General features: G+C 35.3%; 1 protein-coding gene across 2 annotated transcripts in view; it reads left to right on the forward strand.

The window, feature by feature from the left end:
• Positions 1-27598, forward strand: part of LOC148955993 (uncharacterized) — a 215707-nt gene that overhangs the window by 164540 nt on the left and 23569 nt on the right. The window contains exon 7 of one of the 2 annotated variants that reach the window (XM_089093501.1): positions 13679-13857. The exons of the other annotated variant lie outside the window; for it this stretch is intronic. Within the exon in view, the coding sequence (XP_088949627.1) occupies positions 13821-13857 (37 nt within the window). The 5' untranslated portion in view covers positions 13679-13820. The remainder of the gene's footprint in view (positions 1-13678; positions 13858-27598) is intronic. 2 annotated transcript variants of the gene reach the window in all.

The following is a 27598-nucleotide window of genomic DNA, read 5'->3' on the forward strand; positions in this document are numbered from 1 at the left end:
CAGACCTAGAATTCAGTAGGGAGGTAAAAATGGTTTTCGTTTTCATGTCCTTGTGATTTCAATAGTTTTCAAGCTTTAAGGTAAAGAAAACTGATTGGTAAACCGAAAACACCACTCGCTTACCCCCTCTTTAATAACACCCTGTTTTTCTATTTGTTTAATTTGGTCATCTTGTCATGATCTTAAATGGTAAGAGGTCTTATATTGGGATTTTTTAATGGGACAAATTTTGTGTTTAATCTGGTGGGTGAAGTCATAATTAGTTTTGTGTATTACAAAAGTCCACTTATAGTCCCATAAGATATTTCCCCACCCTGGTTTTAATATTTTTCTGTAAATGTTCTGAATTAAACTGTTTTAAAAACTCAGTATTTGTCATTCTGTAATCATCTTGTGTTTCGGTGAAATTTTTCTCTAGGCTTGTAAAATTTATGCTTAATTCTGGACTACTTAGTGATTATATCTCTGTATTTGAAATCTTTTCTGTCTATCCTAATGTTGCTTTGTTTAGCTTTACCTTATCACTGCTTAGATTTGATAATTTTGAATATGCGATACGTTTCTCAATTTTAATGATTTGATTTTCGACGAAAATTGAGGGACACTCCTTGAGGGTATATGCTCTTAGTATAGCTTCGATTGTTTTGTTATTACCCTCTTTTGTATCTGACGTCGCTAAGACTTCAGCGGTCGTTCCTCTCTGGATTGTTATTTTCCCGATTAATTTAACGTAGATAACTTCGGAGACCACACGGCCTTTCTATGACGATAAAACAAAAAGTTCAAAATAGGGATACAATCCTTTTTAATACACAGTGTATAGAAATTCACAAAAAATACGAGATATTTCGGTCACGTATACAGTGACCTTCATCAGTAGTAAAACTACACTAAAACAATTTAAAACAAAAGTTTATTCACGAAATCAAATAAAACTACATATTGTTTAATTCTCTAATTCTTTTCAAAGCAAAGGCGGAACCTAGCCTCTTTGACGTTCTTGGATTCGGTTCATTAGCGTTCAATGATATAACACTTGGACAAAGGTAAACCACATTGGGTGAATTGAATTTGACTCTGTCAGATTTTAATAAATTATCATAGACAGAGTTCAGCCCAAATTTACTTGTATCCCGATTCAAAGAAATTTTCTTGGTTAAGATTTTCTTTATTTAAATGGTTTGACGAAAATTTTGCTTTAAACCCCGATCCCTAGAAATCAAATAGACATTCTCGAACAAAATAAATGGTCTGGAAAATTGAAAATATGTTCTGTAAGGGCTGAAGTAAAATCTTCAGACTTAGAATCATGCTTTAAAGCCGAAGAAATAGAATCTTTATGCTGTAATAATATCATTTCCAAACTCTGGTTAGTACGTCCCACATATGAGCTTCCGCAAGTATATGGGATCTGATAAACCCCACTTTGTTGCCCCAATGAAGTTAGATCCCTCCCAGAATTTTGAAAACTACCCAAAGTGTTATTAATCTTTTAAGCTACCCTTAGACCATTACTCTATAAAAAATTTTCCAGTTTTTCACTTAGCCCGGGTACACATGGTAAGGAACAAAAAACATCCTTCTCCAGAGTTGTCTCCAAGACTTCCTTAAAACTCTCTAGAAACCTTTTTCTTTTTGAAAAAGTCTGGTTAATTAACCGTTCTGGATACATGTTGCTTATTAGTATTTTCATTAGAAAAGACAACTCCTCCTAAAAAATTTTGCAGAGCACATACTGAAGATCCTGTCAGTTTAATAGATGATCCAACCAATTTTTACTTGACGAGCGTGACTGGAACTATCAGATAAAAGTTTATTTTTATTTGTCGGTTTTCTGTAAATTTTGCAATCCAGACTATTTTCATTTTTCAAAAGAATAACATCAAGAAAAGGAAGTTTTCCATTCTCTTCTAATTCAACAGTAATTTTTAATTCCGCCCCCTCAAACAATTAAGATGTTCTATTTCTTCGGCTTTAAAGCAAGATTCTAAGTGTGAAGATTTTACTTCAGCCCTTTCCTAACATATTTTCAATTTTCTAGACCATTTTATTTTGTTCGAGAAGGTCTCTTTGATTTCTAGTTATCGGGGTTTAAAGCTGGATGTTCTTGATTCTCTTAAAATAAAGAAAATCTTATTCAAGAATATTGCTTTGAATCGGGATACAAGTGAATTTGGGCTGAACTCTATCTATGATAATTTATTTAAAAATCTGAAAGAGTAAAGTTCAATTCACCCAATGCAGTTGACCTTTGTGCAAATGTAATATCATTGAACGCTAATGAACCGAATCCAAGAAGGTCAAAGAGGCTAGCTTCCGACTTTGCTTTGAAAAGAATTTGAGAATTAAACAATATGTAGTTTTATTGATTTAATATATAAACTTTTGTTTTAAATTGTTTTAGTTTAGTTTTGCTACTGATGACGGTCACTGTATATGTGAACGAAATATCTGGTATTTTTGTGAATTTCTATGCGCTGTCTATTAAAAAGAATTTTATCCCTATTTTGAACTTTTATTTTATCGTTTAATTTAAAACTATATTCTGGATTGTCACTATTATTACCCGCTGTTACACAGATTGGTCTATCCGTTGCGTTTAGCTTTATTATGGTAACATCATTGGTTAGTGGCTTCCATACAGTTCCATAGATAGAGATGTATGTATTGATATAAATATATTTCTCACAAAAGCCCCATGGGCCATTGATAACATAGAAACAACAAAATGCATGAAACATAATAATATTTCAAACAATTTTGAAAATAACACTACTATAGACAACCCTCCCTATGTCTCATCCCCAGACTCACCAAATTTCTAATATCCAGTTTGATACTACTCCCTATTTTATTTACTAAACATCTTCTATCCATAACATCCCTCCTAAAAATTTTCCTTCTAAGGACCTTCAGTTCTTAACAATAACACATAAAATGTTCTAAATCTTCAGACTCCCCACCCATCAGACATGACAAGGGACCACTCCGTACTTTACCCTCCCTAAATACTTCCTTCTCACCCCAAGGGGTATAACATTTCCTCTTACTGATAAGACCCATTTTAAAGTATTATTTTGGAGCCCAAATTTTATATATATTTCTTATCCCCAGGCTTCTTTTATTTCTCTACATATTCCGAGGGATTCTGACTAAATCTTGTCTTCTTGCCAAACCTGGATCTCTTGATCTTGTAGCACTTTTTCCACAGCTTTTGCAATCAATCATGTTTCCACCCTTGGTCCAATGCCGTCATTCCACCAGCCTGATTGCCTACATTTGTCTAGTATACTCTTAATTTGTGCAGGCCAAGAATCTTTTCTTTTGTCCTATAACACTTTATTGAAAGCATTTTTTGTTAACGGATAATCTGGCATAGCAATAATTTATTCCCAATAACCTACCTTCCGTACTAACCATTTATTTCTATTTAAAAAACTTAGGTCACCCTTTAAAACAATGCTATAAAATTTTTATCTAACCCTATTAATCTTTTGAAATAATGTAGCTGTATCCTCTCCCTTTCCATCCCCCTTTGATGTCCCCATATCTCTGCCCCATAATGTATAGCAGGTTCTAATCTACTTGCAAAAATACGCTTTTGTAGCTTGATATCCTTTGCTCCTATATCCTTTATACAACTCTTTGAAAATATACCAGTTAAATTTTTGCCTAAACTTGACATTAATTAAAAAAACTTTTTCCACAAATTTCAAAAAAAATGAGCAAAAATAAAATCAAATAATCTACAAAGCGTGAAACTACCACAAATCAGAATCGATAAATAAATGAAACCCAAAACAAACAAATTACAATAAATAACCGAGTCCAACTCAGAACAAGCAGAAATTACCATAAGTTGGGCGCAAAACCCCTATTTCTTCCCAAGGCCAGAACAAAATTGAACAAAATTTTTTCACTTTTATAACTTTTATAAATAAAATCATATTAACATTTTGATTGCTAAATATCAGCATATGTATATTAAACTGACAATGCACATTCATTTATATTTTTTCAGTAAAGTGCAGATTATGTTCTGGTCTTGGGAAGGCTTAGGGGTTTTGAGCCTAACTTATGTTAATTTCTGCTCGTTTTGAGTTTGACTCGGTTATTTCTGGTAATTTCTGTTCGTTTTGGGTTTCATTTATTTATCGATGCTGATTTGTGGCAGTTTCACGCTTGGTCTCATTTTTGGTTTAATTGAGTTCTTTCTTTTCTTTGAAAAACTTATTTGTGGAAAAAGTTTTTAATTTATTTCTGTTCGTTTTATATTGACATAGTCTTTAAAGGGAAAAAGAAAATAATACTTTAAATATTTTCTTTTTTTAAGACTTTATAGTTTGAACTGCTATTTGTGTGCTGGAGAAAATTTTTTAACAACATACACCCTTTTAAAAATCTGGACACAAATAGTAGTGTTTAATTTAGTTTCATACCTCCTATAGTTGACCTGAAATGGAAAACTTATTACCATTCGAAAAACAACCTTTTTACTTTCTTTGATAGCTTGGATACACTTACGCTATTTTGATTTGGTTAAATTTTAAGAGGATAAGTAGCCTGAAAAATTTGAACATAATACACTCAGTCGATCTTAGGATACTGATGAGATATCTTATTTGGAATTAGCTTTAACATAGTGCATTTTGATCTAATCTTGAGGCAAGGTTTAGTTCTTAAGCATAATGGGCAAATGGGAGGGTGGACGTGAGAGGGTGGGAGTGGAAGGGGGATTAGTTGCCGACCAATCACTTTCGACTAACAAAAAGGGCATCAGACCTTTCTATTTTCAATCGAATGAGCCCCTTTCGAAGTTTCCACAACAACTCCTTCGATACGAAGTGCCCTGGTCTAAACAACAACATAAAATATAACTTAATCAATTTCGTCCATTAAAAAGGGTACTAGCCAATTGAATTTCAAATCGATTGAGCCTTTTTTCAAGTTTTACGACAAAGATTTCGATAAAAACCTTATATGCCTCCTTTGCCCTGAAGACTGTGGGGGGAGTGTCCTGATCAAAGGTATATTTTCCTGAACTTTGAATTGCGTGGAAAAAGGGCTATCTCAAAATCTTTATTAGATGCGTTTTGGAAAATAGTGGGCGTGAGAGGGGCGTTAGTCGCTCTCCAATCACTTTCAACTATTAAAAATGGCACGAGCCCTTTCAATTTCCAATTGAATGATCCCTTTTGAAGTTTCTACGCTTTCAATAAAAACCTTATATACCCCCAGGGCATAATTTACAACCCTTGCCCTGAGGGCTATGGGGGGGGGTTGTGATCCTCAAAGATCTAATTTCCAGAACTTAAAACTATGTTGAATAAAATGGCTCAAATTTTTGATTAGATGTGTTCGGGGAAAAGGTGTGTGTGAGAGGTGGGTTAGTTGCCCTCTAATCACTTTCGACTATTAAAAAGGGCACCAGCCCTTTGAATTTTCAATCAAATGAGCCTTTTTCATAGTTTCCACGACAACGCCTTCTATGAAAAACCTTATATGCCCCTGGGCATAACTTACAACCCTTGCCCTAAGGGCTGTAGGGGACTGTTCTCAAAAACATAATTTCTATCTGGAAATCAACTACGCCGAACAAAATGGCTATCTCAAAGTTTTTATTGGATTTGTTTCGGAAAATGGTGGGCGTGAATGGGGTGATAGTTACCTTACAATCACTTTAGACAATTTAAACGGGCACAAGCCACTCCAACTTCCAATTGAATTAGCCCTTTTCGAAGTTTCTACGACAACTTCTTCGTTACGAAGTGCCCTGCTCTAAAAAAAATAAATAAATAATGCATTGTGCCAACATCGTTCTTATATGCCCCCAGGGCATAACTTAAAACCCTTGCCCTGAGGGTTGTGGGGGTGTGTCCTCCTCTTTACTTAGTTCCCGTTTCTTGTCTCGTTCTCGAGTGTCCCTGTTCTTTACTTAGCCAGCGCGTTCGCGCTGCCTAATAAAATTGCACTGCATATATAAACCTTATATTTCCCCAGGGCGTAACTTGCAACCCTTGCACTGAGGGGGTTATCTTCCTAAAAGATAACCTAAACAAATGGCTATCTCAAAATTTTGATTGGATTTGTTTTGGAAAATGGTGGGCCTGAGAGGGGTGTTAGTCGCTATCCAATCACTTTCAACTATTAAAAAAGGCAATAGCCCTTTCAATTTCCAACTTAATGAGCCCTTTTGAAGTTTTTACGACAACGCTTTCAATAAAAACTTTATATGCCCCAGGGCATAACTTACAACCCTTGCACTGAGAGCTCTGAGGGGGTTATCATCCTAAAAGACAAAATTTCCAGAACTTTCAACTACATTGAACAAAATAGATGTCTCAAAATTTTAATTCGATGTGTTTGGGAAAATGGTTGGCATGAGAGGGGCGTTAGTCACTATCCAATCACTCAACTATTAAAAGAGGCAATAGCCCTTTCAATTTCCAATTGAATGAGCCCTTTTGAAGTTTCTACGACAACGCTTTCAATATACACTTTATATGCCCCCAGGGCATAACTTACAACCCTTGTCCTGAGGGCCTTGGGGGAGGGGTTGTCATCCTTAAAGACCTATTTTCCAAAATTCAACTACGTTGAATAAAATTGCTATCTAAAAATTTTGATTGGATGGGTTTTGGGGAATGATGGGCATAGGGGAAGGGGGGCTAGTTGCCCTCCAATCACTTTCGACTATTAAAAAGGGCACTAACCCTTTGAATTTTCAATCGAATGAGCCCCCTTTGAAGTTTTGACGACAACGCCTTCTATAAAAAACCTTATATTACCCCAGGGCATAACGTAAAACCCTTGCCCTGAGGGTTGTGGGAGAGTATCCTCCTAAAAAATAATAGCCCTTTCAAAAGGTAATAGCCCTTTCAATTTGCAATAGAATGAGCCCTTTTGAAGTTTCTACGACAACGCTTTCAATAAACACTTTATATACCCCCAGGATATAACTAACAACCCTTGTCCTGAGGGCCTTGGGGGGAGGGGTTGTCATCCTTAAAGACCTATTTTCCAAAATTCAACTACGTTGAATAAAATTGCTATCTAAAAATTTTGATTGGATGGGTTTTGGGGAATGATGGGCATAGGGGAAGGGGGGCTAGTTGCCCTCCAATCACTTTCGACTATTAAAAAGGGCACTAACCCTTTGAATTTTCAATCGAATGAGCCCCCTTTGAAGTTTTGACGACAACGCCTTCTATAAAAAACCTTATATTACCCCAGGGCATAACTTAAAACCCTTGCCCTGAGGGTTGTGGGAGAGTATCCTCCTGAAAAAATGGCCCTCTAAAAATTTTTATTAGATGTGTTTGGGAGAATGATGGGCGTGGGGGGGGGCTAGTTGCCCTCCAATCACTTTGGACTATTAAAAAGGGCAGTAGCCCCTTGAATTTCCAATCGAATGAGTCTGTTTTGAAGTTTCTACGACAACGCCCTCTATAAAAAACCTTATATGCCCCCAGGGCATAACTTTAAACCCTTGCGCTGACGGCTCCGGGGGAGTGTCCTCCTCAAAAATATATTTTCTATCTTGAAATCAACTACGCGGAACGAAATGGCTATCTCAAAATTTTGATTGAATGTGTTTGAAGAAATGATGGGCATGGAGGGGGGCTAGTTGCGCTCCAATCACTTTCAACTATCAAAAAGGGCACTAGTCCTTTGAATTTCCTATCGAATGAGCCTTTTTTAAATTTTCTACGACAACGCCTTCTAGAAAAACCTTTTATGCCCCCAGGGCATAAATTAATACCCTTGCCCTGAGGGTTGTGGGGGAGTGTCCTCCTCCAAATCATATTTTCTATCTGAAAATCAACTATGCTGAACAAAATGACTGTCTCAAAATTTTGATTTGATGTGTTTGGGGGAAAGATGGGCGTAGGGAGGGGGGGGGCTAGTTGCCCTTAAATCACTTTCGACTATTAAAAAGAGTACTAGCCCTTAGAATTTCCAATTGAATGAGCCTGTTTTGAAGTTTCTACGACAATATTTTCTATAAAACCTTATATGCCCCCAGGGTATAACTTAAAACCCTTGCCCTGAGGGTTGTGGGGGAGTGTCCTCCTCAAAAACACATTTTCTATGTGGAGAGCAACTACGTTGAACAAAATGGCTATCTCAAAATTTTGATTGGATGTGTTTTGGGGAATTTTGGGCGTGGGGGGGGGGGGCTAGTTACCCTCTAATCACTATCGACTATTAAAAAGAGTGCTAGCCCTTCGAATTTCCAATCGAATGAGCCTGTTTTGAAGTTTCTACGACAACGTATTCTATAAAAACATTATATGCCCCCGGGGCATAATTTAAAACCCTTGCCCTGAGGGTTGTGGGGGAGTGTCCTCAAAAACATATTTTCTACCTAGAAATCAACTACGCTGAACAAAATGGCTATCTCAAAATTTTGATTGGATGTGTTTGGGAGAATGATGGGCGGGGGAAGGGGCTAGTTGCCCTCCAATCAATTTGGACTATTAAAAAGGGCACTAGAACTCAATTTCCAATCGAATGATCCCCTTTTGAAGTTTCTACGACGACCCCTTCCATATGAAGTGCCCCGCTCTAATCGAAAAAATAAATAAATAGTACATTGTGCCAACATTATTCTTATATGCCCTCTGGGCATAACTTAAAACCCTTGCCCGGAGGTTTGTTAGGGAGAATCCTCAAAAATATATTTTCTCTCTGGAAATCAACTACGCTGAACAAAATGACTATCTCAAAATTTTGATTGGATGTGTTTGGGGGAACTAAAAAGGGAACTAGCCACTCCAATTTCCAATCGAATGAGACCTTTTCGTAGTTTCTACAACTCCTTTGATACGAAGTGCCCGGGTATGGAGAAAAAAACACATTGTTCTCACACCGGTCTTTACTCAGGCAGCGCTAGCGCGCTGCCTATGATTAGAGCTATGTTTCTTGTCCACTTGCCATTTGAAACAAGCCTACAGCCTAGGTTAGCACACTTTTTCACTACTTTTATAACTCCCCTCCCGTATCTAAAGTTTGCTCCAGATGTCTTAGCTCCCCTTGCAAAAACCATTACTGCTGACTTCTTTAGATATAAAACCAGTCTCTTTTTCTTAAAATAATTTTCTACGCTCTCTAATGCACGCTGTAGATTCTCTCTAATATTTGCCAATAAAGCTATACTATCGGCGTACAAAAGTGCAGACATTCTTTTATCAAATAATTATAATTCACTTACTTCCCTTTCCCTTAAATAGTTTCGATGTCATTAATATACAACGAAAATAACTTCAGAGACAAAGTACAACCTTGTTTTACCCTTAACCTGCTAAATATTTTCCTTGATGTTTCCTTACCAAACCGCACAACAAACTTTACCGTCAAATACATTTGCTATAAAATTGGCACAAACTGATTTGGTAATCTTCATTTAAATCAAACTATGCATAAGAATATCCCTATTTACACTAACGATAGCACCTTTTAAGTCCAAATCTTGTAGTGAATCCAGTCCTTCAGTGTCTAAAGCATTGTCAAGAAATCTATAAATTCCAAGTAAATTGGTCCGCAATTATTAATATCTACTTGTCTCTTGTATTTGAAACCTATAGGATTAAGAGACTCTTCTTCTTTTGAAAATTCAGATTGGAACATTTTTAAAAATATATCCTTAGATTGCAATGGATCAAAAAATACAAATTCTTTATTTTGAACGTCAATTAGGATTAACATCCAGTGACTTGATCTGTACATCATAACCATTGATAGTTTTCCTCTTTTTTATTGACAGTTCTCCTGTAGCGATTATTTTCGATGATAAATGGGCTGAGTAAAGCACTATTTTATTTTTACAACTAGATCTTTCTATTAAGATTAATTCTATTAAGATCTTTCTATCTAGATCTTTCTGTTAAGAATAAGTTAAGATTCCATTACTTTATCATTTAGCCACCTATTCCCTGTTAGTGATGACAGATCTATAATAGATATTGTCTCCTTCCCATCAGAAACTTTAATCTTCCCTATGTAGATTCTCATAGTTTGGTTTAGTATCAAACCACGTTTCTTTAACTCCTCTTCGTAATCAGCATATGCTTTGTTAAATTCTCAGAATGTGGTGTCTGGCTTTTGTTTGGCTTACATGAGAAATTACTCATGGGTATACATTCCTTCGGATGAAAAACATTGGAAGCATTCTAGTATTTCAAAAATTTGGGAGTGTAAGGTTCCTTTTCTTTTTCCAAACTTCTTTGACTTTTTCTGACGATGGAAAACTTGCTTGGTTTTCAATGGCAATTAAACTGTTCTCGCTTTTTGACTGATTCAAGTATTTTTCAAGGATTTTTCTCTCAACTTGGATATTTTCACTCTCTAAATTCATATCTTCCCCTTGTGTTGCTATATTATTGCGCTGAAAAGCTAGATATTTAGTAAAAGCTTTTCTTATTGTGGTAGTTTCAACTTCTGTCTACAAACTCACCCGGGTCCATCGGCGCTAATATTACCTAATTTTTTTATTTCTTCATTATTTTGAAAAAAAATTATACGGAAGAATTGTTTAATCTGGTTTTGTCATCTGGAAGAAGAAGGACAGTTGTCAATGGACACAGCTTGACATTCAACTGTTCCAACCTGTGCAGTTTTTTCAAATTGCAATATTTGTTTAATACTTTTGGTTCATTTGACTGAGTATTTTTTGTGCGGTCTTTCCACTTTTCTGATGCAAAATACATGGAAGGGTTCTTATTCTGACCTTCCATGGCGCTGAGAAATTTTTCAGGAGCTGAATGTTCGCCTTTTTGATTCTCTTTCACGATGGTTTCTACAGCTCTGCAGTTAATCAGTTTAGTTTTCCCTTTTCCTGTCTTCCCAGAGGTTACCATATTGAAAGACTGCTCTAAATGCTAGTCCAAGTTGTGATCATTAAAAACTCTAAGAACCGCATATATATTAGTGCCTAAGAAAAATCAGATACTTTTTATTGAATCCTTAGTTGTGTTTTTTGGTGGATAGCATTGTGCAAATACTGAGACATTCCTTTCTTACAACTGGGAGAAAATAACGCGTATATGTATTTCCTTTTGTTGGGATGATTTACTATGCGTATAATATCTCCCCTGGAATTAAAAGGAAGCGTCAATTTTACGTCTTAACGCAGCTAAACTAATTTGAAATTCCGTAATAATATATGGCAAAAGGGAAGCCAAGATATTCTCTGGAAATCGTTTTCTTTGTCTTTGAGAAAAAGGATTGTACTTGTGCTGTTGCTGCATTATAAGTGTTAATTGTTACTTCTAGCTTCAAGAAAGGATGGAAATGTAACTGTATTGATTTAGCGTGCTTGGAAAGAGCTTATGTAAAACCCTCAAGGAACACGGCAGGAGAAATTTTTTGTCCTCTTCAGACGAATGATATATGCTTTGCAATTCTCTGATAGGTCTGAATCGTAGGGGAGAACGGGGCGAACTTGGACACTTTTTAGTTTTCCAATCAAAATTCGGTACTGGATGGACATAAAACAACTTAGTATGGGTCGTTAAAAAGGTAAAAGTCTGGCAAATACTGGTAATTTCTTTTCAGATTTCTTAGAGATCACTCTGAAGCGTGAGTATCATGAAAGTAGGACCTTGTCAAGTGTCCAGTTCCACCTCATACACGGGGTGGAACTGGACAGGCATGGGGTGACCTTGGACAAGACAGTTTGAAGCAATTAAACTTTATTCAAATACAGAATATTCCCGTAGAATGAAACATAATCACTCAAAATCATATGAAAGCTCAAAATCGCATAAAAAATCAGCCAGCAACATTGCACGGGAATCTGGGTTTCAACTAGAATTGCCATTTTAAGCGTACATCGAAAGATCACAACCAAAGACACTTCCCTGAATTGCAGGACCGGTTCCACCAGCTGAAGAGGGGACAGGAAGCTTCAGTTCTATGTCCGTAATGTCTATGTCAGCAATATTGGGAAGCTCAGGAAACATGAATTTGACCCCTTCTATCCGAAGAAAGTTAACCCTCGCAAACTGTTTTTCTACAACACCAACAAATTTGCCAACATAATACACTTCGGCTTTCTTTTTTCCATACTCGAACTTGACAAGAACAAAGTCTCCGGCCATGTTCTTGTCTACGTCATCCTTATCGATCTCGTGGAGGTGTAGAGAATCGTCAGATGAACTATCCTCAAGTTCAACGTCACCACCACTACTTTCCCCTGGAGATTTAACTTGCTTTCGTTTCTTGGCATTGGGCTGCTTGGGCATAGGCTTTTTACTCTGCTTTTCCTTTCTCGCTCGTTCTTCAGCGACTAAAGCTTCTTTTTCAGGTGTATCGGTAAGAATACGAGTTCAACCTTGCTTTCTTGCATTTCTTCTGTTTTTTTTCATATTTGCTCTAGGATATGGTCTTACCGCTTCAGGAGTTTGTTTTTCTTGCTTGGTTTTGGGAGGAGAAGGTTGAGGAGGAAAGGTAGAGGGTATTGGTTCCATATCAAGTAACGAATCAACCAGGGGTGGACGATTTGTCACCTCAGCAGGTAGAAAGTCTCACTCAGAAAATACACTTCTGTTGAAGGGTCAAGTTCCAGCTTTCGTGAAACCAACTGCTGTATTATCTGGGCTGAACTTGCAAAGGAATGGTTCTTTGCAGAGCTGGGCTGTCTTATGATTTGAAATTTGTTGACCTGGATGGATCTGCAGCCAGGTGCTCAGTGATTCTCTCATCGCAAACTTGAATGGTCCTTAGACAGATACGTTCAATGGCAGTAAGCGGTGGGAACAATGGGGTGGAAGGGTCAGGAGTTGGACTCAATTGTCTTTGCACAGCCGCACTAATTCCACAGAAACATGGCTATCGTGGCTGTCACGTAGTAGTAGCACAGGGTCTTCTTTTGACGGCTTCACCAGCTTGATAAAGTGCTCAATAGAAGCTACAAAATTGATGGAGTTCATCCAACCGCTAGGATGAGAAAGCCCGAGACATCCTGGGGGTCCTTCTCGAAAAAGCGGGTCGTTCACCTTCACCTCAGGGAATATAAAAAAGGGAGAAGAGCTTGACCATTGGCTGAAATAAACCCGAGTATAGTAACATATTCCCCTCTCTCTGCTGACATTGTCTGGGAAATTTTCTTTGATCCTTTCCTAGTGACTATTGTTAGAGGTTGCAACACAGTAGGAAACCCGTTTCATCACAGTTCCATATACGGTTTGGTGGAAACTTGAATTTTTCATAAAGTTTTTGCAGGTTGTCAAAGAACAGATTCACATCCACTGAATTGAAGCCAGCAGCCCTTGTCTGGCTGGTATTTTCAGGCTTACGAAAAGATAGCTCTTGGTTTCGTTTCATAAAGCCTGAGATCCAGTCAACCCCAGCTATGTCGTCTCGCATCCAACTCTCTGGCGTTTCGACGCCAATCAATTTGCTCCATTCAAAGGCAAGTCTCCTCACCTCTTTCGGAGTGAGGCCGTGATTCGTCAGTTGACATTTAAGAGATATTCTACAAGTTCATTTTATTGTTTATCAGAGAAAACAGTTTTTTCTTCAGGTTGGGCGATGGGCTTGGGTGACTTGGGGGTCTAACTTTGTTTGCTCGAGGTTCTTCCTTAATTCCTTGTCGATTTTTCAGAGTGTAGCCGACAGTTTATTTCTTCAGTCCGTATTTTTTTTTGCGGCATTTGTAATAGATAGTCTGCTCTAGGACTGCATTCACCGCCTTCTCCATGGATTTGGCATCTGGTAGATCATGTTTTCTGATGTAGTTGCGAACCATTGTCCAACTAGAAAGAAAAAACAGTAAATGTACAAGAAATAACCTGAAAATAACTTTAAGAGGCTATGACATGTTCTGTGTCAAAGGTGACTCCTTTTATGTCAAAGGTGAGTCCTTTTATGTCTTAGTAAAAAAAGAAATTTTTTTGTTGAAGTATAACTAAAAGTTAACTCAGAAATATAGCGAAAAAGAAAGCAATTAGTTAATAAAAAAAACAGAAAGGTTTGTAGGGTATTTGTTTGTGACTGGTAAATATTTATTTGTAATGCTATAATATATTGAAATCCATTGTATTGCACAAAAACTATTCTATCCAAGAAACATAGCCCGTTCCCTATAAGGTAGAAGACACTGCCTAATGTAAGCTCATGTTCGAGTCCCAAAAAGAAAAACCAAGGAAAAAAATAGTCCTTTTTGCAGTTCAGACCAAAAATCTAAACATAAATTTACCATCTAACAAACTACGATCCTTATAGAAACCCAATAGAAAAAAAGAAGAGAATATAAAAATCTAGTTTTGAATATATTTCGTTTTTTTATTTTTTTCTTAAACTCAATTAAACGGCAGGAATCTATAAAATTTCTCACTATGGTTTTGTCAGAGACATCCTATGATTCCTTCTACGCATAATACCATAGTTATTTATTGTACTTAATGCCATATAATGTTTATTTAGAAGTTATTTTAAACGTTAAAGAAGATTCATCCGAATTTCTAGGTTATAATGAAAACAGAATAGAAAATTGTAAACAATAATGGCACGGGCTGAAGTTGGACACACGGGGCAACCTTGTACAGTGTCCGAAGTCGCTTGAAAATTACTTTCCAATCTTGCCCCTATCGAGCCAAGTTTAAAAAATTACGTCCTGAAAAAAAAGTACTTGGAATAGAAGAATCAAACTCAGGGCATAGACAGAGGATGTATCTAGCAGCTCTAAAACATCAACAACAAAGAATAACTACCACCTTTTATTACTGCTAATCGAGCTTATCTTGTGACTCCCAGATTTTTTTTTAAGTATCAATAAACTTTCTTACCTCTTATTCTGAACCTAACAGTTCTGTTAGATTTCAAACCTACCGCCAATGTAGACATACATAAGCATTTTCTACCCTATTTTTTGTGGATTGATAGAAGCAACAGGCTAGATGTCAGGTTCGATGTCCAAGTTTGTCCCTGTCCAATTTTGCCCCTTTCTCCCCTACTCATATAATTTTAACTCGAACTTTAGATTCCCTTTTTTCACCTGAAAGTTATATTTTCACCTTTTCCCCTTATTATGATCAGGAAGATCATGTTGCAATACGTTAAATATTATAAATGATTTATTATTCTGCATCAGGCTTTGAAACTCGAGCTCTAATGTGAAACTATATATTACTTGATAACCTTAAATCTTACACTTAACTGTGGCTGTAAATTTTCTTTCTCTATGGTTATTTATAAATATAATCTGGCACTCATACTTAAAGTTCTGCCTCAAAAATAGATAATTAGATAGATAATTTCGAAGACCACACTGCCTTTCCGTTACGATAAATACAAGTTCAAATAGGGATAAAATCGTTTTTATCAGTAGTGATAAATTACGCAAAAATACTAGGTATTTCGATCACATATGAAGTGACCTTCATCAGTAGTAAAACTACTGATGACGGCCACTGCATATGTTACGCAAGTATCTAGTAATTTTTTTAAATTTATCATTGTTGATTAAAGGATTTATCCCTATTTGATCTTTTATTTATTCACATCCCTTGCAAACGACTTTTTGAATTTTTCTGAAGGGATTTCTATTATAAAACTGCAAATATTTAATTGAATCTATTGCATCTTTCTAAAAGAAAAAGAAATGTTTATAAGATCATACTTCTCTCGTGCTCTCCGGTTACCTCTAAAAATAAGATACATTTTGTAATATAATACAATGTGTCTCTTTTATGTATTTACATTACTGGAGTGTGGGTGAACCTATTCATCTTGAAAAAGCCCCCTAGAGTTTGGTATGAACGCTACAATGTTTGTTTTTATTGCTTATTCATAAATCCTCAACTGATAATGACATGAACTTGCAGAGGTCTTTGCAGTTAAATCCTATTTTTGGAAGATTCGGAGTAAGCTTGGGCACTGTTCTGTTTTTCTGAAGAAACAGGAAAAAAATAAAGAGGGCTTGAATGAAACAGAGCAGGTCAACAAAAAAACAGAAGACCTGTTTCTGTTCTGTTTTTTTCGTAAAAACAGAAAACAGCTGTTTCTGTTCAAAAAACAACTGTTTTTCGAACAACTAAAGCTTAAAGAAGAAAAAATTTGTAAATGATAAGTTTTGGTTTATTATCAGTACTTTTGCAGCATTTTCCGCCAAAAAGAACAGTTTTTCAATAAAAGGGCGAAAAACTATCTATGCACACTACATCGCAATCCTTTTTTATGGTTATTTTATTCCATTTTCCTGTTCCTTTTTTCCAACAATGCGCTTTTATGTTTATACAAAATCTCGCATTTCCTGGAAATGCCTACTAATTATTTGATACATTTTGAAAATAAATTAATTTTCGTCGTCAAATTGCGCAGTCAGCTCAAAGTCATTCTTGTTTAAGCAGAGCTCATAGGGCGGGGGTCAGTCTCCCCCTCCAGACCAGGCTTTCCCCTTCCCCCATCCTGATGTTTGGAAGCCATCGGAAACAATTTACGCAAGAAGAAAAATGCACGGGAAAATGACACTTCTTACCACCATGTCAAAAATTTTCGTTGCCTCGCAGCTTAAAACATCTTTTTGAGATTAATTATTTCCTAGCCAATTTGTGTGAGAGACAAATAAAAAGGAAATTCATGGTTTAAGGGTACTTTGTATATTCTTGGAAAATAATGTTCTAGGCCCTCCACCGAATTCATTCTGAAGTAAATATGTAAAATGAAATTTCCAAATTCTGAATTTCAAAGAAACTTAGACCCTTTGCTACACACTACTTTCTTTAAGCATTCTCTTCTCTTAAAAGTTTTCAAAGGGATGCAATATAAAAACATTTGCATTTTTTGATAACTTATTTCAAAAATTTCTTTGTCTTTGTGGCAGAAAATACTTCCTCCAACCCATACACCTGCTTCATTATAGAAAGTGTTACTACATCAAACTTTTGTTTTAAGAATACGAGTGGGTATGCTTTTGATTATTTAGGCACGTTTTCATGGTCCATCCCCAAAGGAAAAGGAGGAGTGACAACCTCGACTATCAATGTTTGAGCAAGTGTAACGTGTCTTTCGATCGGATAGCCTGTGTTGCAACCTCATTTTTTGACAGAATCCCAGCTCCTCACTCTTTTTCTCCATTACTTTCACCGCCCTCTTCTTTAGACACTGCATCAGTTTATTCGCATTCTTCAGCAAGCTTATCTTCATTCCCGGAGTTTTCAGAACAAGGAACAGAAAGACCATCTGAATCATTTTCAACAGTTGGATCGACATCTTCGAATTCATCAAAGTATTCCAAACATTCTTCTTCAGGGATGTCATTGGCTAAGCTTCGAGTGAGACAAAAATCCAAAAACGCGTGCAGTAGAAGAATGAAGACAATTTTAAAAACATGAAGTTCAGGAAAGGGCTCATATCCTACAGGCATCGGTGACATTGTTCCCAGAATCAGTCACAATGTGGAACATCTTATCTTTCATTGAAAACTTCCTGATTACAACTTGGATTTCTGAAAGGATGTTAGTAGTTGTATGAGAATGCTTATGCCTCTTGAAATGTGAAAGATAGTGGTGTAACCTCTGCTTATTTTTCATCTTCCTGGGGTAATAGGCAGCGATACCTATAAAGCCGGATCCTTTTGCAGACCAGCAGTGAAAAGTCAAGCTAGTCTGAGGGGCAGATCTTAAAGCAGCCTTCTGAACTTCTTTTTTTTTCTGTCAGGAAAACTTATGTGACGATGGACGGTTCCCCCGAATGGTGCTTTCAAGCCCCCTATTGTCTTTTTTTAAATAAGCTGTTTTATATCTGGCTTATCAAACGTAAAAAGTGGCAATTTGTGCTTAAACAGGGTTTTGCAGCAGAGCATTCGCATACCAACTTGTTTTGATCGATTGGAAGTAAAAAAAAACATCGTATATCTAGTCTTCTTCTTCCATATTTCCCTAATCCATTGCCTTATGTGTTACTTGTTTTACTATTTGGAGCTCTCTCAAGGCAAGTAACCTGACTTGATGTATATTTTTTAGTTGGTTTAGGTTTGTTAGTTTCTGTACTAGCCGATTATACTTTATATTTGTGCATATCAATTTTTTGCTTCCTTTTAAGATAATATATAAATGTTATGGCAGAGACTTTCTTAGCCTTTAGAAACGCACTTCAAAAGTTGCACCTAACACTTTCTTTGCTTCCTTTTTTCCGTTCGGTACCCAGAGAGATGTCTTGGAACATCCAAGTCGTCATCAGAAAATGACATCATGCTTGTCTCAAAACAAAGGTTGATTTTAGGGTTTTTCACAAAACTAGAAGCAAAAAGGGGCCAATTTACCCCTGAGCAGTTTCGTTTGCGCAATAAGCCAAGAAAACCTTTCGGCAAATAAAAGCAAAATGCAAGCTCCTAACTACAGTTTTCTTAAAACTTAGACAATTTGCAGCACAGTATTATAATATACAGTATTATAAGGTTATTTTCATTTATTATTTTTGAAGTATATTGTCTATTAACCATGGCCCAGTAGGGCTTTTAGTATTAATAAATCATATCATATTCATAGAGACAGATACAAGAATTAATATAGTGATTAGTGGCATTTTTTTAATTTATTGTTCTGTATGGAAAAAATTATCGTGTTCACCGAAAGATGTGCTATTCTACAGAATGAGAAAAGTGTATCAGTATTTTATATGACTTTGGCCTGCTAGGCCAGAATCAGCTAGTCTGACCACTGTTTCAACTCTAGGCTTTTCCCTGAAAAGATTTCCATTGATTATATTTAGAGATGGTAGAAAAAGTACATTTGACATTTTGAAAAAGTATATGTTGTTATGTTGACGAAATAAAACGTGCCAGCAAAAACATACATTTCTACTGGACAAGACTTCAATACATTTACATTCCTCTCTGACATCTAAGAAAATTTGCCTTGAATAATCGGTATATATCATATAAAAGCTAGTATGGTAATCATAGCAAGTGACTGTTATCTAGCAGCATAAATTCTATAAAAACCGTTGAACTAAAATTTTCCCGGTTAAAGTTGCAGATTACTTCCCATGTAATGTAGGATACAGAGGCCCTACCAATTAGTGATCTGTTTGAATACTGCTTTACCTAGACAGTATCTATGCAGCTTTGCTGCTCAATTGACTGAATAATAACCACTAAAAAATAAGTTATTTTAGTGGAACAAAACTGCACCTTTACCGTTCTCCCATTTACACACCTACATACTCTCATCTGACTCCTAAGCCCTAATTTTGCCTAGCTTAAACAATCTAGCAGCACATTTGATATGTTAGACACACTGATTGCCATCATTTTACTGACTTTTACTTTTTATTAATGCTCCAATTTCAAAAACTGTATGGGGCGTAACCATGCTTCTTCAAAATTTCAAATTACGATTTGAAACACTATTTTGTAAGTTCAAAATTTCTTAATATCTCATTTTCAAATCAATAAAGTAAAATCAAGAACAGAAAAAAAACAGCTAGAAAAAAAACAGAAACAGGACAAAATAGTTATTATAAAAACAGAAATAGAACAGAACAGGTAAATAAAAAACAGGTCATCGGTTTCTGTTCTGTTTCTGTTTGTAAGAACAGAACAGAAACAGGTACTTTAAAAACAAAACAGTGCCCTTGCTTAATTCGGAGCATAGAAAGTGTCATTTAAAAGCATCTAAAGCACTATAAATTCAAGACAGACTGTCAAAACATCTTGTCAGTAATGCAAATTGTTTTTTTTAAAATTGGATTAATTGACCCCTCTAGATCTAATCCGCATTCAAAAGGAAATTTTAAAACGAGTATGCACAAATTAATTCTGTTCATTTCAACGTGTCTTAATTTTCATTGTGAAGTGTTTTTGTCTAATCTCAGGTCTGTAATTTTGTCTAAATTTTTAGTAGTAAACATTTATCTGATCTTTTGTGCCTTGAAGAACCTAGGGATCTTCAATGAAACATAAATTGTTTCACTAAAATAAAGTTTAATTCTCTAAATTTGCAGAAACTTACAAAACCATATGCTTCTTGAAATTTTTAGCAAATATTAGCAATTACATTTTTTAAATCTTAGGATATCCTGGTTATCAGGCATGAATAGACCTAAAATTCAGTAAGGAGGTAAAAAAGGTTTTTGTGCGAACAAAAAGCTCCTCCCACTTATTCATGGATTAGTGGGTTAGTCTGTATGCGTCAATCAATGAGAAATGGTTTGAAATTGTATCATTCATAATTTTGAAAGCAGAAAAAAACTTGGTGAGCCAGCCAAGTGGTTTGCAAGTGTCCCATCTCACAGGTATGACTTAATTTATATAAAAATTATAACTTAATTTTTTATTTACAAACAGTGGACTCAACTGTTTGGCGTTTGTAGTATTTTATAAAAAAAAGGGGGCGGGGGGTTGATGAAATTTGTGAAAATAAGGATTTTTTTTCTTCTAATAACTGGTGGAATAGGTGTGATGGTTTCAGGGGTGGATCCAGGATTTTTTAAGGGTGCGGGGGGGTGCAAAACAGGTTGATCCGATAAACTTACGTTAGGAGCAAGTTTAATTAATGCAAACTTGCGTTAATTAGGTAAATTACGCTACTTTAGACTACTATAGGGGGGTACCCCTCGCCCCCCTCTGGATCCGCCACTGGATGGTTTATCATTTTTTTTTTCACGTCGTGATGTTTATTTACAACGATATTTATTTTCTAGAAAAGACTACTTTCGTTTTCAATCAATGTTTTCGTATGAAATGGGCAAACCTTTCCTGAACTTTAAACAATAAACACCTCTGTTTGAAAATCTTTGCACTTTGTGAGTTTAGATAGCGATTAGGGTTCCTGATTGAGACCAATTTTAGGACTTGGGTTCTAATTATTGGTTGCCGTGGTAAAAGTTGCCACAATAGCCCTATCCAAGAAAACACCAAACTTCTGTTAAGAAGTGTTTTTCATAAAATTATTAGGGAATTTTCAGAAAATTGAAGGACATCACACATTTTAGTAGCAGATCCAAAATTTTGCGGGGCTTTACGCTAGAAAAGCTCCTATTATAGACTATTCTTCCAGTTTTATATATATACAAAGTTTGTATATATACAAAGTTTGTATATATACAAAGTTTGTATATATACAAAGTGCTGTATATATACAGTTTATATATATATATATAGTTTATATATATATAGTTTATATATATATAATTTATATATATATAGTTTATATATATATAGTTTATATATATATAGTTTATATATATATAGTTTATATATATATATATATATATATATATATATATATATATATATATATATATATATATATATATATATATATATATATATATATATATATATATATATATATATATATATATATATATATATATGTGTGTGTGTGTGTGTGTGTGTGTGTGTGTGTGTGTGTGTGTGTGTGTGTGTGTGTGTGTGTGTGTGTGTGTGTGTGTGTGTGTGTGTGTGTGTGTGTGTGTGTGTGTGTGTGTGTGTGTGTGTGTGTGTGTGTGTGTGTGTGTGTGTGTGTGTGTGTGTGTGTGTGTGTGTGTGTGTGTGTGTGTGTGTGTGTGTGTGTGTGTGTGTGTGTGTGTGTGTGTGTGTGTGTGTGTGTGTGTGTGTGTGTGTGTGTGTGTGTGTGTGTGTGTGTGTGTGTGTGTGTGTGTGTGTGTGTGTGTGTGTGTGTGTGTGTGTGTGTGTGTGTGTGTGTGTGTGTGTGTGTGTGTGTGTGTGTGTGTGTGTGTGTGTGTGTGTGTGTGTGTGTGTGTGTGTGTGTGTGTGTGTGTGTGTGTGTGTGTGTGTGTGTGTGTGTGTGTGTGTGTGTGTGTGTGTGTGTGTGTGTGTGTGTGTGTGTGTGTGTGTGTGTGTGTGTGTGTGTGTGTGTGTGTGTGTGTGTGTGTGTGTGTGTGTGTGTGTGTATATATATATATATATATATATATATATATATATATATATATATATATATATATATATATATATATATCTCGGCGCGTACAAACAGCTCCTCTCATTTGATCTGCCGTTAGCGGTCCAATTACCCTGGAACACGTATTTTGGCAGAAACTTTCTCAAAATGCCTTTGAAACCAACTTGAGACTTCGAAACCTATTTTTAATTCCTAAAAACATCTAATAATAACATTGCACTACTAATTACCGATTTTCATGTATGTATTGGAATAAATTAATTTAAAATTAGTTTCTTCAAAATTAGTGTTCCAACGTTGAAGCCAAGTTTCGTATTCAAGAGAAATCTGACTTGTCTACCCGTGAAAAGATCTAATGCCGCTGATGTTTTTACGTTTTTCGGAGCACTTGCACCTCGGTCCGGGTTTTTATAATGGGTGAGATAGGGAATGATCATACTGCTAATTCTATAAACTGTGATAAGAACTTAGTAAGAAACACTTTGTGGAAGTAGATCAACTGTGAAGAAAAAAAACATGCAACACAAGAAAATTATAAAAATAGTAGGCTATTAATTTGGATCAAAAATTTTAATTGTCTTTCATCACATCCATCAAGTTTATAATTTGGTTGATAAACCATGTTGTTAATTTCTATACTTTTCTACAAAAGTCACAACACTAAATATCTAGTTTTAATTGCTTTAAAAGTACTTGAACATATTTTTTAATCCTATCTTGATTTACTTTATTGGAAAATTTTCATGAAAGAAAATGTAGGTCCTATCAGTATTTGCACTTAACAATAAAGAAATTGTTAAAATTTGTTGAAATAGAAAAAATGTTATGCTGCCTATTACACCACATAGTCAAACCTGGTTGTGATTTGCATGGAAAGGTTTGTCTTAGCAGGACAAATAGATCAGAATCACTATAGCTACAGAAAGAAAACACCTGTAGATGAAAACAAAAGATTAAAACTACGTTATATTAATTATTAGACAATAGACCTAATTGGCAAACTAAAGCAAATTATTTGTTTTATCAAAAACAATGTATTTGTATGTACAGAGGAAAAACCATGGAACACAGATTTGATCTGAACTCGTAGCACATAATTTGTCGAGCATAGTTTATTTTTTTTATTAGACTTTGCCTCAGTAATCACCTTTACATTTGGAAAGTGTTGAATAGAAAATGCAATGGTACTACTCTTTAGTAGTAAGAACATTTCTTTGTCAGAAGTAGTCTTCACAAAGTCTTACCATAAATTTCGTCAACAGAAGGTCTATAGTTAAAAATAATGTAAATAAAAATAAACATTATATGCAATGTACAGCATACCCCCCCCCCCCTAAAAATGCTGGATTTATGCTCCTGCAGTTTAAGATTTTGCCAACAAGCATAGTCACCATTTTAATTGAACAACAACTTTCCTTATTGCTGGCTACATGAAACTTTTAGAGGGGGGGGGGGGTCTAGGGAAGAAATGTCAAAATATGAACTAAACCATTATGAGCATAAAAATAACAATCTATAAATGCACCTTTTTGTTCTAGCACATCTTTTTCTGATGAGGTCCAATTCTATACCTTTACCCTTTAAAATTTAGTGGAAAAACCCTTCCCTAATATGAATTAAAGTAGTCTTCTGATATATTACTGAAAATTGCATATCTTATAAAATTAAAATATTTACTCTTGAACAGCAGAACATTAGGATAATCTATCACGGTGAAAGATAACAGGCTATTATGAATAGAATAACTAAAAATAGACAAATTAAAAACCAAAATAAGCAATCTTACAATTAAGCTTCCAGCAATAGAAATTATTGTTTCTAATCCTTGACAATTAACTGACGATGTATTTGTTTGTAAATTTAAAAACAGGCACAAAGACCCAGTTTCTTCATTATCAGAAGTTTGGTTCAGAAGTTCAAACAATTCAACAGCACTTGGAGTATCAATTAAAGGAACAGATTCTTCACCAGGGGATGACATATAAAATCCTAAAAAAAAAAATACAATATTAAATTTGCAACAATATCATGTTTTATAACTGACCCCTTTGGGAAACGAGAGGGATCGGAATACTTCTTTTAAAATTGGATTTCCCTTCTTTTTAATGCTGGACAGTTTTAACCAATAAAGCATTGTACTTTTATCAGTTACAATAGTGTTCAGGACCTATCAGGCTAAATAAAAACAGAAACAAAAGGTAAACTAACTACTAAATTTTGTTTTAACAAAGATGCACAAATTTTACATATATACTCACTTCCTCAAAAATCCAGTTATTCCAAAAACATCAAAAATCCAAAAACACCAGATACCATACTAGTACGAAAAGTGAGTTTGAATAAAAAACAATTACCAGTTGAATTAGACTATAATTACCACCCCACAATTATCCAGTTGACTAATAGCACTGCCAGTGGTGAAATAAGATAAGCAAATCAATTCTGCCATATTAAAATACGGTTTCTTTTATTTATTATATATAGAGTTTATAATTTTGTTTTTGATAAAGGTTCTGATCCCTACAAAGTTGGAAATGTAAAGACTTTTAGTAAAAAATGCAACAAAATTCTTCATACAGATACCTGAGGGATTGGGCAAAATATAAAATAAATATTATCCAAAAAAGGGGTATTTTTACCTAGATCTAAAATAAAGCTGATCATAGTTAATTGTAATTTTGGTCCTTTGGAGCCAAAAAGGTTCAGATATATTACTTCAGAAGATTTCCCCAGGGCAATACTTTAGTCTCCAGTGGCACTAATTCACAAAAATGAAGATGGAAGGGGGAGTATTTACAAAATCTAGCATAGTAATATTGTTAAAACTGATGGTAAAACTAGATATTTATAGTAAGTCAAATCTAAGCTAATGTATGCAAAGTTAACTTTGCTAAATTAATACCTTTTGCATACTGAATCTTTTTTAAGGCTAATTATACAATGTCATACTTTCTCTTTTTTTTTGCATGAAATTAATTCAGTTTTATACAAAAGCTCAAACATAAATTATAGGGTAGTCAACCAGTCTATAGAACACAACAAAACATTTATAAATTTGAATATTTCAAATACTATATCTGGCATTCCTTTACACAGCCCTTGTTTGTCCCCATCTTGAGTTTGGCATGTTGGTTGCCGACCTGCACTTTAAGTGTGACATGGAGATACTTGAGATGATCCAGCATAGAGCAACCAAGCTCTCTTTTGCCAAAAAACAAATCTCTTACAAGCAACAACAAGAAAAGCTTGACCTGCCTACCCTAACATACTGTAGAAAGAGAGGAGATGTCATCCTTGCATTTAAGATGATGGATGAGCAGTGACACCATCAAGCCCGTTTTCAATCAAAGTGAATACACCAGAACATGAGGAAATCCCATAAAACTGCATCAAAAATTTAGCAGGAAGTATGAGAATGTTCAACTTCTTCACCCATTAGGTTGTTCCACTGTGGAATTCACTCAGCAAAGCTACTGTGTTGGCCAGATTAGTTGATAGCTTCAAGGTTGGTGACTGTGATTGGAGTGGTAAGCCATTGAAGACACAGTGGGACAAGCCAGCATCATTGAGTAGGGTTTAGTAGGTGCCACCCACCCCATTTGGCTCCCAGCCAACAATATATTTAGTGATACCCAACAAGGAAACCAAAATGTCCTGTAGATATAAAAATACTGATGATCCATGCATGAGTTGTGATATGAAGATTATCAAGTCAATGTTACCTGGCAACATGAAGATGTGATGTGCTAGAAGATGTGATGGTACATAGGCACTATAAGGGCCTTTACAAGGAAACCAGTCACAAAATATCCATTTTTGACAGGTTAATTCAAGAGATGGCTATAGACAGGGGCAAATCTCCAGTATTTGTATTGGGGAGGGGGCAAGAGGGGTCCATATCTGGATAGTCAAAGGATATGGGATGTATAATAATTGTTTTTTCTCATTATTGGGGGGGGGCAACTGCCCCCCACCTTGCTACCCCCAAATGATGCCCCGGGCTATAGAGTAATGCAATCCATAGTGTGGTTTTCATTGGTATACAATATTTAAACTGTTGTTTTTTGGGGTTTAGGGGGGGAGGTACCTAGGTTAGGTTACATATTTAATATATGCTATGCTTTACCCAACACACCCTCCTCTAATGTGTAAATATGTAGCCCAAATTTGTTTATAAACCATTATATATTCATCCTATTTATTTTTATATCCTTAGCATTAACAAAACTTGACTTTTTAGAAAGGCCCATATAATGCCCAAGTACCAATATGATTTAAGTTAATAAACTGGAAGGGACTATGAAAATGACCTAGTTTAGAGGGTAGAAATTTCTTAAAGAAGCAATTATGATTGACTTTACCAAAGGTTGTTCTAAAGTATAAGAAGGGGATTAGGTCTTGCCAAGGAGATTAATTGAGAAAAGGAGATCTTGCAAATTTTTTACTAACAAGAAAACATGAGTAAAATATAGATTAGTGACTTCTACTCATCTAAGAAAGCAATTAAGTAGGACATATAAAACTCAGCAATGGATCCAGAGCACTAATGATTCTCAGGAAGTAGCTACATACATATCTACTCCTTCTCCATCAAAGGGAACTTATCTTTCCAAGCACTATACTATAAAAGTCAAATCTTAAGTAAAAAGATCTACTACTAAATTGCAGCACAAGTAAAAATTCTTGTGCCTCAAATGTTTGATAAATTCTGATTTATAAGGATTTTTATATCTATTTATTAAATTGTTGAAAAAGATCCTTAATATGGCTCAAAGTTCTATAGGAATAATGAAACTGGGTTTATCTGTCAAAAGTTAGGTCTACTTAAAAAGAAACACCATAAAATAATGAAAACATCAATACAAGCCCCACAGTAGGCTACTAACCTCCATCATTTATACAACCACTTCACTTTACTTTACCAACACTCTCTCCCCCTGATGTGCAAATATTTAGCCTATATTTTCAATACAATTTTTCAGTTTTTAATTTTGTTAATGTTTCTTCATTGCTGCTTAATCAATTAAAAAAAAAGTATTGATTCATGGCAAAATCTATGGAAGATAAACAATTTTAGCAATAGATTTGTACGATAGGGGGGGGGGGGGGGGTGAAGTATTTTCAGGAAACGAGAACTTGCAATTTTCAATCATGTGAACCCTCTGACGTTTATACGAGCATACCTTCCATATGAACCATAAATGCCCCCAGAGCAATACTTACAATGCCTGTCCCGGGCCATGGGGGGGGAGGGGGGTTGACAGGGGAGTTTTTCTTATCTGAAATTTGAACAATTTTAACGAAATGGCCATACGTAAAACAGTTTTTGTTATGTGATCTTTGAACTATTTTTAACAAAACGGCTACCTCAAATTTCTTATCAGATGTATTTGGGGAAAAAGAGCTTTTTTTTTAAATTTTTTTTTAAATCCCACCTCCTCTCCTCTCAGTGGCACTAACATTAAAAAAACTACTTTTAAACATTGCAAAAGTCCAAATGCCACCTTCACTCTACATTTTACTAAAATTTGCAGCCGATGAGTGGTCTTCGCATTATTTTACCTCTACTAAAATAATTTTTAATCCATATTAACAATAAAATAAAATTCTCTCCTGCAGAGAGGACGTCCCCCCTCCACAGGAAGTCCCCGCTTGCGGTGGCCATTTACAACAACAGACAAAATTTTCTCAAATTCCAATTCTGCAAAGAAGCCACTACTTAAAAA

This window comes from Artemia sp. Qi Xiang Cuo, chromosome 1 (genome assembly GCF_049724085.1).
Source record: "Artemia sp. Qi Xiang Cuo chromosome 1, ASM4972408v1, whole genome shotgun sequence".
In the NCBI taxonomy this organism is placed as follows: Eukaryota; Metazoa; Arthropoda; class Branchiopoda; order Anostraca; family Artemiidae; genus Artemia; species Artemia sp. Qi Xiang Cuo.